This window comes from Sander vitreus, chromosome 3, assembly GCF_031162955.1.
Source record: "Sander vitreus isolate 19-12246 chromosome 3, sanVit1, whole genome shotgun sequence".
Classification (NCBI taxonomy): domain Eukaryota; kingdom Metazoa; phylum Chordata; class Actinopteri; order Perciformes; family Percidae; genus Sander; species Sander vitreus.
The window spans coordinates 33,134,475-33,151,440 of record NC_135857.1 but is presented as its reverse complement, the minus strand read 5'-3'; the positions used below and the strand labels follow the sequence as shown (position 1 = coordinate 33,151,440).

At 42.5% G+C, this 16,966-nt stretch overlaps 2 protein-coding genes across 2 annotated transcripts in view; both read left to right on the top strand.

The window, feature by feature from the left end:
* The window catches only part of kctd14 (potassium channel tetramerization domain containing 14), a 6,847-nt gene extending 3,107 nt beyond the window's left edge, over positions 1 to 3,740 (top strand). Inside the window, exons 2-4 of the mRNA XM_078244574.1 lie at positions 614 to 838; positions 958 to 1,092; positions 3,040 to 3,740. Of these exons, the coding sequence (XP_078100700.1) occupies positions 614 to 838; positions 958 to 1,092; positions 3,040 to 3,351 (672 nt within the window). The 3' untranslated portion in view covers positions 3,352 to 3,740. The remainder of the gene's footprint in view (positions 1 to 613; positions 839 to 957; positions 1,093 to 3,039) is intronic.
* An 8,256-nt stretch (positions 3,741 to 11,996) lies between these two features.
* On the top strand, positions 11,997 to 16,506 carry LOC144515888 (uncharacterized). The gene is made up of 3 exons (XM_078247076.1): positions 11,997 to 12,162; positions 13,518 to 13,992; positions 15,997 to 16,506. The coding sequence occupies exons 1-3, from the start codon at positions 12,105 to 12,107 to the stop codon at positions 16,343 to 16,345; spliced, it is 882 nt and encodes a 293-aa protein (XP_078103202.1). The 5' UTR covers positions 11,997 to 12,104; the 3' UTR covers positions 16,346 to 16,506.
* Positions 16,507 to 16,966: the final 460 nt, after the last annotated feature.

Here is a 16,966-nt window from a genome sequence, read left to right as displayed (position 1 = left end):
TCCTTTTGAGTTGGCGTTCTAACCTCCGGTGGATTTGTGAGGACTATGGTTAACTGCTCCTCAGATCTCTGCAGGGTAAATCCAGACAGCTAGCTAGACTATCTGTCCAATCTGAGTTTTCTGTTGCACGACTAAAACAACTTTTGAATGTACACACGTTCCACCAAAACAAGTTCCTTCCCGAGGCTATTTAGCAGAGGCAGCGTGGCTTTTCTCCGGTGCTTAGCGCCGCCCAAGACGATTGCGATTGGTTTAAAGAAATGCCAATAAACCAGAGCACGTTTTTCTCCCATCCCAGAATGCTGTGTGGACTAGCCAGACCCTCCTTCGCAGCGCTGTGGAGGAAGGTCTGGCAAAGTGAGACTACTATTTTGACAGACTAAACAATGAATTGAGGAAATAATCACCAGATCAGTCAATAATGAAAGTAGTAATAGGTTGCGGCCCTAAATGTCATGTTCTTGTGTTTGTCACTTATCCCAGTACTGATGGTTCTGCAATAAGCTAACGTATCCTGATATATGGACCCAGCTCTGATTTAAGTGTTAAGTGTCCCAAAAGCAGCAGTGCACAAGCTCGAGTTTAAATGATCAAATCCTCCCCTCCCCCCCAGAACTCTCCTGTGGTGCAGCTGAATGTCGGGGGTCACCTGTTCAGCACATCTCTGAGCACGCTCAGGAAACACCCCGACTCCATGCTGGCCGAGCTGTTCAGCAGACAGCCCAAACTACGCAGCGACGCAGAGGGACGCTACTTCATCGACCGCGATGGTTCACACTTTGGAGCCGTCCTGGACTTCCTGCGATCCGACAGGCTGCCCACAGAGAACATCCAGGAGGTCTGAGTCCTATAGTCTGGCTCATAAGGGATCGCTCCTCACTCATAGTTTACTGGAATATCAATGTGTGTGTCTGTGTGTCTCTCTCTCTCTGTATGTGTGTGTGTGTGTGTGTGTAGGTTCACAGGGAGGCGGTGTACTACAACATCAAACCACTGATCAAGGTTTTGGAGGAAACTCCTCAGCTGTTTGGAGAGCTGGTGGGAAGGCAGCAGTTCCTCTCCGGAGTGCCACACTACAAAGAGAACATTGAGGTCAGCTACACTCACTCATGTAGTTTCAACTCCATTGTTCAATTAAGTCAGGTCATGTCCGTTGTACAGCACCACAACATCTTTTAACCTTTTTATTTGTTGATTTTAGTTTGAGTTTCTGCTAAATTACTGAAAATACTGTATAAACAAACGATCACAAAGTACCAATAACGACGATGAACGAAGACGAAGATAACAAAGACGCGCAAATTGAAAATGATTGAAAATTCTGCAAAACCACATAACGCACATTTGCAAAAGTGACTCAAATGAAATGCAAAACAATGACAGAGATGCAAAACGACTGAAAATACATGCAAAACCCCCACAAAAAGATGCAAAATGACCCAAAATAAATGCTGAACAATCACAGAGATGCATAACAAACTACAAAGAGAAGCAAAATGACCACACAATTGCTGCAGGTTTGGTACTGGAGATTTAAAGCTATAGTGCGTAGTTTCTGTCGCCCCCATGAGGATATCTAAGTAATCGTTTCTTTATTGGAATCGTTTGGAGGATTTGGTTTCAAATCCGATCATCACTTCCCAATTTCATATGCGTAAGTTTTGGTTTCCGTTGCGGCCAGGCGCTTGTTGTGTTGCAGCCATGGAGCACAGTAAGCGGTGCGCTAGTGTGGCTTTATTTTACGTTGAAAAAGCTGCAAAACTGCAACCCACCACTGAATCAAAAGAAAACTTTCCTCTTATTTGTGAAAATAGGCATGTGACCCGTTTCAACTCCACCCCTCAAAGAATCAGAATCGATAAGAACCGGAATCCAAAGGAAGAATCGGAATTGGAATCAGAATTGTTAAAATCCAAAAGATGCCCAACCCTACTTTTTAAAGGTCCCATGGCAAGGTGGTCTTTGGATGCTTTTATATAGACCTTAGTGGTCCCCTAATACTGTATCTGAAGTCTCTTTTATATAGACCTTAGTGGTCCCCTAATACTGTATCTGAAGTCTCTTTTATATAGACCTTAGTGGTCCCCTAATACTGTATCTGAAGTCTCTTTTATATAGGCCTTAGTGGTCCCCCTAATACTGTATCTGAAGTCTCTTTTATATAGGCCTTAGTGGTCCCCTAATACTGTATCTGAAGTCTCTTTTATATAGGCCTTAGTGGTCCCCTAATACTGTATCTGAAGTCTCTTTTATATAGACCTTAGTGGTCCCCTAATACTGTATCTGAAGTCTCTTTTATATAGACCTTAGTGGTCCCCCTAATACTGTATCTGAAGTCTCTTTTATATAGACCTTAGTGGTCCCCTAATACTGTATCTGAAGTCTCTTTTATATAGACCTTAGTGGTCCCCTAATACTGTATCTGAAGTCTCTTTTATATAGACCTTAGTGGTCCCCCTAATACTGTATCTGAAGTCTCTTTTATATAGGCCTTAGTGGTCCCCCTAATACTGTATCTGAAGTCTCTTTTATATAGGCCTTAGTGGTCCCCTAATACTGTATCTGAAGTCTCTTTTATATAGGCCTTAGTGGTCCCCCTAATACTGTATCTGAAGTCTCTTTTATATAGGCCTTAGTGGTCCCCTAATACTGTATCTGAAGTCTCTTTTATATAGGCCTTAGTGGTCCCCCTAATACTGTATCTGAAGTCTCTTTATATAGACCTTAGTGGTCCCCTAATACTGTATCTGAAGTCTCTTTTATATAGACCTTAGTGGTCCCCTAATACTGTATCTGAAGTCTCTTTTATATAGACCTTAGTGGTCCCCTAATACTGTATCTGAAGTCTCTTTTATATAGACCTTAGTGGAGGCCTTGACCAACTGCCACTTTGCTTGTTTGCATGATGTCTCTCTTTCTCATGGGTGGGCCAAATTCTCTGTTAAAAAACCTCATAAAGTGACATTTTCATGCCATGGGACCTTTTAAGACTAATGTATTTGGCTGTTAATGAACGCAGTATTTTAACTTTTCTTCCAGGTTCTGATTCGTATCGCCAGAGCCGAGGCCATCGCCGCCCGCCACTCAACCATCATAATCTGCGTGCTGCGCACGGAGGAGGATCTGGGCTTCTACGACAACGCCATCAACAGCCTGGAGGCGGATAAGGAGTCGGTGGTGACGTTCGGACCCTGGAAGGCCGTCCTGTCCGTCAAAGACCTGCTGGACTGCGTGAAGATGGACATCGAGAGTCAGGGCTACCGGGTGAGCATCCGGCCGCACATCCTGGAGAGGAGCTTCCTGTCCAGGAGCTACGACTTCTTCCACAAACTCACATTCACCTGGTGGTGATCAGAGCACTGCTTTTCTCTTCTTTTATTCAGAGCACAGGAGAGAACGGTGCGTACTGTTGAATAAAAAACAGGCAGAGTTTTAAGACACCAAGTTGCTCCTAAATACTTGTAAAGTTGCTGCATGTTTATACACTAATGTAAAAAAGAAAAGGTGGGGGGGGGGGGGTTGGTCTTGATTTTTAACACTAGCCATTTTAGACACAAGGTGTCAGTATGTAAGCATGTGTATAAATGCTTTTGTAATCTAGATTATAAAAGTATTTTTATATCCTTACAACTTATCTTAAAGAATGTAAGGTACTTATAATGAATGAATATACTTTGTGTAATGTAAGTAAGTAATGTAAGTAAAAGCTGCTGCTAAATTATAATAAACAACTATCCAGTTACAAAATGTGTTTTTTTTACTCAAAGTTCAGAAGAAGGTTGTTTAATCAGGTACCGTTTTGTGCACTTGATCAACTGCAAAGGAATGTACATATACTGTACTACTACTGTGCAGTTTTAAAAAAAAAAAAAAAAAACCTGTATTTTAATCCTGTTGTTCTCTGGGTCAAATTTGACCCATTTTCGTTTCAGAAATGTGGGTTTCTTTTAACCAAATTGTAAAAAAAAAATAACGGGGATGGTTCCATGCATCACTCTTTACAAGTAAAACAAATGATCAGTTCACTGCTTTCATTGAATATGTGTGTTTTAATCAATTTTATAGCCTTTAAAAGAAACAAATTGATAAAATAACGTTAAAAAGCTTTAAAAAAAACTGTCAAACGACGACATAAATGTCAAAAGCGCAGAAAAGTAACGACAAAGACATCGGAAAAAGTGATAAAGAACTTTGGGCAAAGTGACAAAATGTGAAAAAAAAAAAAAAAGAAAGTGACACAAATGTCGGAAAAAGCTTTAAAAAAAACCCGACGTAAAACATCAAGAAAAGCGCAGAAAAAAATGCATAACAGACTTCAGGAAAAGTGACAAACACCGGGAAAAAGTAACTTGACCCAGAAAAACAGAAAGTTGCATCGTCGACGGGAAGATAACACGAGGGTTAAATCATTTGATGAAGTCAAATTACAGAAATATTAGCAGCAAAATATAAATAAATACAAAAGTTTCAAACGTATCCATTTTTGTAAGCCATACTTTAATGTTGTAGTCAGTCAAGGTGGAGCTAAATCTAACGACTTCATACACCTTTGGTAGTTTATTCTGGAACAATGGATCATATTTCATAAACTGATCATATTATTTGTGTAAAAAAAACAAAAACGATAGCTCTTATAACTAATAAGTTTAGTGAAAAGAACAAGTTCAGTTTCTCCAAAATGATATTTGCAAATATGTTTGGTGTGAAATACCTCCGTTCTATATATCCTATGTTGTACCAGGGAGGGGGAAATACACATTGCGTCATACACACACAACGTTGTGCAATCCACAACCCAGATTAAAAGCAATCAGAAACGGGTCATGAAACGCAAACACTGAACAAGCATTGTGAAAAGAAAGCCGAGCGGAAGCCTCGGTGTTAGCCGAAGAGCAGGGCAGGGTAACTTATCAGCCGCTGTATGTCAGACCACTTCCTGTGTGATCAGAGTGTGAAAAACAACAGTGGTTACAGAGTCGCTACGAAAAACCGCGCTGTAGCAGAGAGGCCAGAAGTTAGAGCGACCCGTGGACATGAAGTGTCCTCCTACCTGCTCTGTGGGTGTTTGGATGACAGTCAGCTCAGTGTGTTTTGCTTCTCAATTTCAAGATTGACAGTAACAGAAAAATACTTGGCACATGTACAGCGTGAGACAGGTGCGTCAGAGGGGGGACAAGCAGGTCAAAAGTCACGAAGTAAACTCCCGCACACTGTATAACTTGCAAAAATATATAAAGTTTAATAGTAGGCAACGTTTGGGTACTAGACCGTCTTCAGGCAAATGGTGTTACATCCTGAGAAGCCATCTGTTGTAGGAGGGGACTTTGTTTGTGTACCAATCAACAACTTCCACATGAAATCAGGCATAAATACATAACATTCATTCACATATCCATTACTATAGATAGAGCTTAACCTTCAATACTACCCCTCTATATTACCCATAATAACTTATATGATACCAGAGCAATCTATAGTAGATGGATGTCCATTTTTATATAATGAATTCACAAAACTAATTATGTAGACCATTCATATTCAGGCATATTTCCAAAACCTGCTGGTACCTTATCCATTAATAGATAGAGGAAAAAATATCAAAATATCAAAATAAACAATATAAGGGCTTTTCCCCATTCCCAATTTGTACCTCCTCGACTCCTCGAACCTCCGTATAGTGACCCGGAAATCGTTCTCAGCACGCCATGTTGAAGGACAACCCTTTTTTTTTTTTTCTTTTTAAGTTAGGTATAATCTTTTCATATCTTTTTTTTTGTTAATGTGAGAAAACTGAATGTTGCAGGCCTTTAGCCTTGCCAGGGCAATTGGATAACGATCTTGGTCGGTCCACCGCTTTGGTCCAGACTGAAATAGCCCAATAACAGATTTCTGTACAGACATTCATGATCCCCAGAGGATGAATCCTGCTGACTTTGGTGATCCTCTGACCTTTCCTCTCTCGCCACCATGTGAACACATGTTGTTTTGGGCCAAATGTCTCAACAACTATTGGCTGGATTGCTATTAAATGTAACTAGGGCTGGATATCGCCAATGATTTCCCAAGTCGATCCGATTCCAATTCACAAGGTCCCGGTTATGATTACATCTTCGAGCCGATATCAGTTAGGTTAGGGACATTTCAGTTACAATACCAACTTAGCTCGGATATAAAAGACATTCTCAGAACCATTGCTGTAAAAATAAAAAAGCAAGAAGCAACCCTCAAATATTTTTTATGATGCGCCAGGTTAATGTTTACATTAAGAATTGACCCCCAAAAAAGTATGTTTAAAGTACTTCTTACTCATACATGCAGTGTCAAAAGGCAGGTATTAAAATATCGGGATCTTATTAATTGATATCAGATCACTCAAACAAAGATTGATTTTAATTGGAGAATCGGTTATTTTAACTCAACCCTAATCTCGCATTGCCAGACACCGGAGTTTAAAATTACAACACAAAGAAAGCGGAAGGTGACGGACATCCGGCCGAGAAGAGGGACATCCGGCAGATTTTCCGGTGGCACCGGAGCAATCCTGGAAGTGGAACTTCGTGGATATACAGTAGACAAGACAAATGTTGACATTATGATGGTGCTAGATGAAAAGTCAGAGGATCACCAAAGTTAGTTCAATTCAGCCTGAGAGGGACATGAATGTGCGTATTACATTTAGGCTTTGGTCTAAATCCTCAACCTTCCACTTCCGGGATTGCTCCGATGCCCGCCGGAAATTCCGCCCTATGTCCTTATTTTCGGCCGGATGTCCGTTACCTTCCACTTTCTTTGTGTTGGCGTTCTAACCTCCGGCTGATTTGTGAGGACTATGGTTAACTGCTCCTCAGATCTCTGCAGGGTAAATCCAGACAGCTAGCTAGACTATCTGTCCAATCTGAGTTTTCTGTTGCACGACTAAAACAACCTTTAAACGTACATACGTTCCACCAAAACAAGTTCCTTCCAGAGGCTATTTTGCAGAGGCACCGTGGCTCTGTCCGGTGCTTAGCGCCGCCCAAGACGATTGTGATTGGTTTTAAGAAATGCCAATAAACCAGAGCACGTTGTTCTCCCATCCCGGAACGCTGTGTGGACTAGCCAGACCTACATTTTGTCCAACACTTTGGTTTATGACTAAGTTCCTGCAAAACTAATCAGCCTCAGCTGTACTTTGTGATTATCCCATGCTAACACACTAAACTAAGCTGGTGAAGATGGGATCATGGCAGCTGAACATCCTCATGTTAGCGTAGTCACTGTGACCATGTTGCATACTGATGTTAGCAATTATCTCAGTCTCACAGAGCTGCTAGCATACCTCATTTTCCTGTTCTTGATCGCAAATCATATTTGAACGCTCTCAGACTCCTGAAGAATGGCTTGCAACGACACGCATCAAAGGGCCGCAGGTCCGAACCGAACCCACGGCCACCGCGTCAAGGACCGAGCCTCCGTACATGGGCGCGCGCTCCACCAGGTGAGCTTCCCAGGCACCCGAATGTATTTGTTTTTTTTCCGTTTAACAGAACTGTGTGTTAAAAAGAAAAAAATCAGGCCAAAGTGAGTTTCCTTCCTTTGTTCAGAGAAATGAACATGGACATGCCACCTACAGTAGTTTGACCACAATTGTGTCACAATGACGCTTGCACTTAACACCACCCCACCCCTGGGTGTAGGAAGGTTGCACACTGTTGCATTTCACACCTTGGGTCACATTACAAGAAAAGTGACACTGATTAGTTAGTCAGTTTGAGTTTAAAAAAAAAAGTGGTATTAGAGAGAGATGCAGCATGACGTGCAACAAAAGCCCCTCACCGTTTCGAACCGGGGAAGTTGCAGTTCATGGTTGGAGCCTCCCGCCCATTTATTTAAAATAATATGTATTAAACACACAATTGAAGTTATAACATCCAGTGACAAAAACACTAAATAGTCACAAGATGTCAGAGGGTTTTCTAAAACGGCATTTAACATTTCTTCCTGTCTGGTGTCGAGTCTGTTTGTCTTTTATTAATTTTAGCAAAAATGTGTCAAAATCTGTTTTGTTGAAATGAAAACAAGTTGTTACAGCAGCATAGAAGACAGACCTTATACACCACAAGGAATCAAAACAGTGAGTCAGAAATGTCAGACATTCCTTCCAAAGGAAATAATAACAGATAAACAGTTTGCATTTCATGTGCTTATTTTATTTTATTTGTTGTCATTTAAGGTTGCAGGTTTTGTACTATAATGTAAAACAGAGTTGCAGAAGTCCATTACTTTTCACATAGTTATGAAGGGAGCGATAGTAACAGTGGTTTGACAAAATAATCCTAACTCAAAGCCCACTTACCTACTTTTTCAACTGCATTTAATGATGATCTGCGCATATGTGCATACGCACCAAACAAAAGCTCGGAGTATTCGGCTTTCTTGGAGACCTTGAATGGAGTCCTGCATGGGGCTCCAGTGGGGGACTCCATAGTTCTGCTGGGGGACTTCAACGCGTTATGACGTCGTTAGGCCTATTTTAGGGGGACTGAAGCTACCCCAAAATGGTTCTAAGCCCCCCCCCCCCCAAGAGGGACGAGTGAGGTATAGAGTGACAGAAGAGAGAGAGAGCACCAGGCAGCATTAAAACAAAGCAGTAAATCAGAGAAATAAAATGTTGTTTTCGCCGATTTATCACTCAAAATGCAACTGTTGCAAGTATCTCACTATCATTAATGTTATCCAAATTCATAATTAGAAACAACAAATAATATATCCAGCTACAAAAAAGCCGGAAAGTCGAAAGTTAGACAGAAGTACAAAGAGTCAGTGGCCATGAAGATGATACACCGTCTGGTCTCTGACCTCAGCTTTCAGAATGCTGCTGACCGCTGTGTTGTAGCTGCAGGATTTATCTCGTCTCGTTGCTAATCTTTGGTCTGGACTTGATACAGCACACACAGTGAGTGATACAGAGTGGAATTGTAAGTTGTTGTTAATGACTTTTACTCGCTTCACTTTAGCTACATTTACTTGAGATAAAGATAAAGGGATATTTTAGTTGGCTATAGAAACCAATAGTCTAGCTAGTGTAAACGAGTGAATTACAAGAAATAGCTCGCCTAGTAAGGTATCCGAAGCTCTCTATTCTTTACCATTAATATAGTCTGCTTTCTCTATAGTATTAAAACAATATCAGTCCCTAAATATCATAGTGTCACTGTTAATGCTATTGTACCAGTATATCCTTCAATTCATTGAACAAATAAAAAAGATACTGGAAGAGAGAGAGGCACCAAGGCATAGCCTAAACTAAATTATTTCATGATATTTTTTTATATATGCTTGATTCTGACCAACTTAACTTTCTGCATTCCTTTGCTGTAATAAATTAAACAAGTATGTAGATGTTGCCTTAACGTAGACTAGGCTATATATGAGCATACATACATACATACATACATACATACATACATACATAAATACATACTAGAACTTGTATTCATCTCGCCATCAGGTTATTAATTCAGACATACTTTAAATCCTTGTCAACCATATTGCAACGAGCTCAGCGTATCATGCCTGACTGGAGTAGTGTGTTTTTCTTTAGGAGTGGGAAGGGCAGACAGCATGTTGCCTGTTTCGTCATTTGGGCTGCCTTGTTGAGTGCAGCGGCACTGAGAACATTATATTTCACACAATTTAATCTCTTTTTTAAAAAATGAAATAGGATTAGTCCAACGAATCGTTCGGTTTGTAATGTTCACCTAACTGAAAGCCTCGTACCGAACGGTTCAATACGAATACGTGTATCGTTACACCCCTAGTAATTAAATAGTCTTATTTTGACCTGAAACTCATCTAATAGAGAGAGGAATTAGGTATGGTATTACTTTACCACACATTTACACGGGCAGATAGGTAGCGGTTAAGGCTTAGCCTAAAGAAGAACTCAGCAGGTGCACAGTCTGGCCTAAGTAAACCCCCCCCCCCATGCAGCTTTGATGTATCTAAAAGCTAACTTTAGAGTTTGTAAGTAAGATTTTGCAAGGGAAAGTTTTGCATAGCCTCGGGGCTAAGCCCCCCCAGTCTTTCAATCCTAGTGACGTCCCTGTCCCAAAGGACTCCAGAAGCAGTTGCAGGGTACTGAAGGGCCCGAAGGGCTGCAGCCTCTGCCGTGAAAGAGGCAAAGCAGCGGGTGTGGGAGAAGTTCGGAGAAGACATGGAGAAGGACTTTCGGTCAGCACCAAGGTGCTTCTGGAAAACCGTTCGCCACCTCAGGAGGGGGAAGTGGGGAACCATCAAAGCTGTGTACAGTAAGGATAGGACGCTGTTGACCTCAACTGAGGAGGTAATAGGGCGGTGGAAGGAGCACTTTGAGGAACTAAATATAACTAACTAAATCCAGCTAATACGCCCTCTATGGTAGAGGCAAAGCTGGAGGATGATGGGGGATTGTCGTCAATTTCCCTGGTGGAAGTCACTGAAGTAGTTAAACAACTCCACAGTGGCAAAGCCCGGGGATTGATGAGATCCGTCCAGAAATGTTGAAAGCTCTGGGTGTGGATCACACTTTTCAGCCTCCCTGGTAAAGTCTACTCCAAGGTGCTGGAAAGGAGGGTTCAGCCGATAGTCGAACCTCAGGTTGAAGAAGAACAATGTGGATCCCGTCCTGGTCGTGGAACAACGGACCAGATCTCACAAGGATTCTTGAGGGTGTCTGGAAGTATGCCCATCCGGTCTACATGTGTGGCCATCCAATCTCTGTACGACTAAAGCGAGAGCTGTGTCCGGGTTCTCGGCAGTAAGTCGGACTCGTTTCAGGTGAGGGTTGGCCTCCGCCAGGGCTGCGCTTTGTCACCAATCCTGTTTGTAATATTTATGGACAGGATATCGAGACGTAGTCGGGGTGGAGAGGGGTTGCAGTTCGGTGGGCTGGGGATCTCATCGCTGCTTTTTGCAGATGATGTGGTCCCGATGGCATCATTGGCCAGCGACCTTTAGCACTCACTGGATCGGTTCGCAGCTGAGTGTGAAGCGGCTGGGATGAGGATCAGCACCTCTAAATCGAAGGCCATGGTTCTCAGCAGGAAACCGATGGAGTGCCTTCTCCAGGTAGGGAATGAGTCCTTACCCCAAGTGAAGGAGTTCAAATACCTTGGGGTTTTGTTCGCGAGTGAGGGGACAATGGAGCGGGAGATTGGTCGGAGAATCGGCACAGCAGAGGAAGTATTACATTCAATTTATCGCACCGTTGTGACGAAAAGAGAGCTGAGCCAGAAGGCAAAGCTCTCGATTTACCAGTCAATGTTCGTTCCTACCCTCACCCATGGTCATGAAGGCTGGGTCATGACGAAAGAACGAGATCCAGGGTACAAGCGGCCGAGATGGGTTTCCTCAGGAGGGTGGCTGGCGTCTCCCTTAGAGATAGGGTGAGAAGCTCAGTCATCCGTGAGGAGCTCGGAGTAGAGCCGCTGCTCCTTCGCGTCGAAAGGAGCCAGTTGAGGTGGTTTGGGCATCTGGTAAGGATGCCCCCTGGGCGCCTCCCTAGGGAGGTGTTCCAGGCACGTCCAGCTGGGAGGAGGCCCCAGGACTAAGTGGAGGGATTATATCTCCAACCTGGCCTGAGAACGCCTCGGGATCCCCCAGTCGGAGCTGGTTAATGTGGCTCGGGAAAGGGAAGTTTGGGGTCCCCTGCTGGAGCTGCAGCTGCCCCGCGACCCGATACCAGATAAGCGGATGAAGATGGATGGATGATGGTCCAAAATGATGTTAAAATGCACAGTTAATACAGTAGTAACGTTTAAAGAAAAACAATATGTTAAAAGGGTGCACCCCTAAAACTCTGGTTCTAGAATCGCTCCTGTGGTCAACTGTTGGCCCTTAACCACACTAAGCTTAGCACAGAATCATCTGCAAACTTTATAATGCTTCTGCTCTGATATTCACTTTGACAGATGTTTGTGTAAAATAATATTAAGGAGGGGTGTCAGAAAACATCCCTGAGGTAAACCAGTGTGTGTCCTGTTCAGTTCAGTGTAACACAGGAAATGAAAGCTGTCTTCTAGAAAGTTCAGCAGCTCCAGCAGCAGAGAGACGAACAGAGCTGCCGTAGAGCTGACATCTCCGACATGACGGGCAGAAAAAACCTGATGAGAGTTCTGCTGCTCGCCAGTCTGCTTCTCCCAGGTACGCTTTATTTTGACCTGTTGTCAGTGATGTAAGTACTCAGCTGCTTTACATAAGTACAAGTACCAATACAACATGTAAAAAATACTCTATTACTATGTATATAGCATATATACCATATGTTATATTACAAGTAAGTGTCTGGTCCTGGTTCTGCAGAAAAATGACCCCTGTGACTGGCTGCATATGAAATTATTAGATTGATACTGATGCATCAAAGTAAGCAGGAGCTGCTGCTTTGTATTATTAAGTTAGGTCATTTAGTCCAGAGGTTCCCAGTTGAAGCACCAGAAGATACATCTCAAATCTCAGGGTTCGTGAGATGATTAATGGGAGAGAGAAGACGAAAAAACTCTGCTATACAAATCTGATATTTTTCTAATCTTTGATTTTTTTTTTTTATTATAAATGATTGGATAATTTGACCTGGTGGAACTGCTAACAACTCATCTGAAACAAACGATAAGACGTCCCAAGTGCTTCTTTTTGTGAGAATAGCAGAAAGCCAAAAGTTTTTTTTAAATCTTTAACGATGCATTTCATTTCAAAATCTTCTCGGGGGTTTTTTTATGTAAAAAATATTGCTGTCAGGCACTGTAACTGCAGTGGAGTGAAATGTATGCCTGCGATATTTTCAGCTGAAATGTAGCAGAAGTATAAAGCAGCATGAATCAGTACAAGTACCTCAACATTGTATTTGAGTACAGTACAAAATAGTTATTTCAGCTGCTGGATTTGTCATGGCCTCCATGTCTGTTCCTAATATTTGATCCCAGTTTTTGGTTCTGGGTTGCAGTCAAAGAAGTCTTTAAGAATTTCTGTTTTTCTTTTGGTGTATCGCTGTGTAACAGTGTTACATTTAGTTTTACCTCACATCAGAAATATTTGGATTAGTTTTACCTCTTCCAGCCTCTCAAAATCATTCAAATGAAACTCTCTGAGAAGGAAAACTTTGCTTTCCCTGCTCACAAGTTCCAGACATGCATCACGTGCTCAGGGCTACGAGCTCAACAACAGTTTGGGAAAGAGTAGCTGTAGTGTCACAAAACCTAAAAGATCACAGCTTTTCATGGAACACTGGTTGTTGTGGCGGTTTGTCCTCAGACTAAATGAAAAACTAAGTGAAAACTCCAAATCAAACACTGAAAAACCCAAAAGTATTAATATTACGCAGGGATTGAAAAAGGTCCAGGCGTTTTGTGAGGTTGATCTCTCCATTTCTGGCAAGCAAACAATTCAAAGAAAAAACAACGGCGTCTCTCTTGCCTTGGTAAGAAACCAGAAGGGATTTATTTAATTTATAAAAATGAGTGTGCATACAGTAGTCATCATTTGTGTGACTTTTGTGATTTCAGGTGTGAGGTGCAAAAAGGAGGCAGTGTTTATGTACAGCAGACTGGGAGGCGTTGTTCTGCTGCCGTGTGTCAACCAGGTTTCCTCAGACTGCTCTCAGATCAGCTGGACCTTCTACAAGGGTGGCCTGGTGCGCTACACCGAGGAGGTCAGCGGGGGGCAGGTGAATGCGGACTCAGACAAGGCCAGCCGCATGTCCATCGAACCCAACTGCTCTCTCAGCCTCCACGGCCTCATCGTGGAAGACGCCGGCTCCTACGTCTGCCAGCAGCACGGAAAAGCCATCGCTGACGTTTACCTGTCTCTCCTCACCATCACCTCCGTCTCCACCATCACCGACCTGCAGCCCGGAGGAAACCTCACCCTGAGCTGCATCCTCTTCACCTACTATGACATTGGGAGCTGCAAGTCATACTCCAGCGTGTTCAACCTCAGCTGGGTGGATGAGGACGGTACCATGCTGCCCAAAGGCACCAGGTTTTCAAGCTTTCTGTCCTTTTTTTTTCTGTCATAGAGCCCCTATTATACTCCTTTTCAGCATCATATTTGTACTCTTAGGGTCTACTAGAATAGGTTTACATGCTTTGATGTTCAAAAAAAACATATGATGTTTCTCATACTGCCCATTGCTGCTAGCCTGACAAGCCAGACCCACGTCAAGATGTTGATGTTGATTGTGAGGTCTGGGAACTCACCATTGGCAGGGCTCAATCCGAGGGGCGGGATAAACGGTTGTCTTTCAAATTCCCTTGCACACAATAGGATAGCTCTACAACCAACCAGAGCAACGCTAGTTGATAGATTACACTTTTGCCATATCCGAACACATCTTCCTTTTTTAAGAATGACTTCAGTGCCGTTCTTTGTTCTTTTCTCAAAGAAAAGCTGAACTCCAAGTCTTCCAGAGTCGCGGCCAAAGCCGATTCGAAAGACCGCTGTTTGCCAGCCCGCCCATCAACTCTATACACAATGTGATTGGCCTGACTAGAGTTTGGTTTTTCCAGCTCGCAAGCCAACAGAGAGTTGCTAGACGACCCTGGCTGCAAATTACATTTGCTGCCGCTAGGGTGCTTCTAGATTTCTAGGCTACATTGCTGCAGCTCCTCTGCCTGAAACACTCTGTCGGAGCTCTTGGCACGCCTTCCTGATAAGCCCCAGTCCACTCTGATTGGTCAACCAAATTCAAACAAGCTGTTCTTGCTCAGGCAGCACCAATGGGCAGCACATATGAAAAACTGGGCTGGCTTTCTCAATCAGTGACATCACTAAACAGGAATGTGGGCGAGGCGTTTTCAGGCAGTTGAGAAAAAGTCTGTCGGAGAGAAAAGCTCCATTTGCAGTGAAATGTTTTCTTTTTGTACTTTAAACATCTATTACATACACAACAAACAATATAACACACTAAAAGACAGGAACAATCCAAAAAAGCTTAATAGGGGCTCTTTAATATTCACAGGGACCTGCGTTGTGTGATAGTTACTTTTCTGAGGAAAAGTACTTTTTATTAACCAAAATGTTCATTAGTTTTAATAATAAAAATAAAAAATATCATGGATGGAAGTACCACCACCCATACATTTGTAAAGTAATTGATTTTATTATGGTTCCACGTTTAACTGTATTGGCACAGGGGATTTTTTTTAACAAGATAAACAATAAGATATGATAACTTATTGGCCCCAGATATTTTGATTTTGTACTTGTTTAAAAAGTAATTAACACCCTATCTGTGTTAACCAAACTAGTAGTTAGCTAAGTAATAAAAAGCCGGCAATTAATCTACGATTTTCCTGGCAGAAATTGGCTTCCATACATTACAATACTAAACGCAGTTTTCTTAACATTAAAGGACCAGGCTGATATTACTAACTTAACTTTTCTTATTGTCAACAAATCCCACGAAATTCCTAAAACCAACGATGAGTTGTTTTGTTGTTTCTCAGCCCAGAGCACATTGGTTCTTTAAAATAACTCGCAAATATATACTTTTTTGGTCGATGATTATTTAAAATCAAACATACAGGATGAAATGGGCATTTCTTTGGGACTAATTACAGCATTGGATTAATTAGGTGCCCAAAGTGGGGTCCGGTGACCCCCCAGGGGTCCTTCAGGGGGTTCCATGGGGGTCCCCAGCATAAAGGGGAGTCATTTATTTTCACTATAATTCCATCTGCAACACAATGACTGAATGCATGATTGTTTTGGTCAAATACACTTTCATACACTTTTTGTAATAAAACATCTAAAAACAAATATCCTATCAGGTGGGGGACAATGGGACGAAATCTTGGGGGTCCATGGTCTAGTTTGTGTCAATTTAAGGGTCCTTGATGTGAAAAGCCACTGCTCTAGTAATTTGTGGCAGAAGGACGGTGTGTGTGGGATTGAGTCAAAAATAAACTAGCGTGTGTGTGTTCATGGTGATGAAGGAACATGTCCGCCAGTGCAACAGTGTGGCTTTTTTTCTCCTCTACGCAGGTCCGAGCAGATTATCCGAACTCGGTGCAACATCACGCTGGCCATTAGACTCCGAAGGGAAGACAACAACAGGAAGTGGAGGTGTCAGGTGAACACCGGAGAAAACAGCAGGGCTGAGTTTCTGGACTTCACTTCCACGTTTTTGTTCCAAGATCCTCCCACCGCCCAGAATCTGATTCCTTCACCCACCATAGATTGTCCCTTCCAGCTGTCCAGTGCCATCAGCCGCATCGTGCTCTGTGTGGCACTGCCCGTCATGGTGTTCATAGTGGGCTTCTTCACATGGAGAGGAGACCGCAAGAGGGCAAAAACATCTGCAGCTTGCATCGAGCTGCAGGAAATTAACTGATTTGTCGGGTTTTTTTCTTCATATTTTTGTCTTTTTTGTCTTTAAATATAAGCGACTCTATTCAAAAGTGATTTATTTATGTTGCTGGGGATTTCCTCCTCTGTGTCCCCCCCTTTTGGGACAATGTGTCTGACTCCAAATAAAAGACCTATATACCCCCGCGCATTCGTTAAATTGGAATTACATTGATCCTGAGCAAGAGCCAAATAAGACGATAAGATAAAGTCAAATACATTTGTTTAATCAGTCTCAATACACAGATCTGTGGGATGACGAGGCACGCAGAGACTAAGTTTCCCTAGCAACAGACAAAAAGCCAGAGCCCGGTCCACGCATCTCTAGACTGTCAGACCCCATGAGCCCAGATCTATTCTTCCCCTCATCTCTTATACTTTCTTTCTTGGGCCCCCTCTTCTTCTTCCTCACCGGGATCTTCACACAACACCCGCCAGGGTGGGGGCCACTATATTATGTCTCGTCCTCATTTGTTATTATTACTCAATGTACTTTGGTCGAGGCCACTGTGACCCTAACTATCTTATAGTTATGGCTTAAGCTAAATAAGCATACACCAAAACACACTTGGTCTCTTATGGAAACCTTTTACATTCTCATTATATT

What these genes read in the sequence shown, in the direction of transcription:
- LOC144515888 (XM_078247076.1), top strand. Translation starts at nt 12,105, where the DNA reads ATGACGGGCAGAAAAAACCTGATGAGAGTTCTGCTGCTCGCCAGTCTG. An exon ending in CGCCAGTCTGCTTCTCCCAG is followed by an intron (nt 12,163 to 13,517) that starts GTACGCTTTATT and finishes TTGTGATTTCAG; the next exon opens with GTGTGAGGTGCAAAAAGGAG. An exon ending in ATGCTGCCCAAAGGCACCAG is followed by an intron (nt 13,993 to 15,996) that starts GTTTTCAAGCTT and finishes TCCTCTACGCAG; the next exon opens with GTCCGAGCAGATTATCCGAA.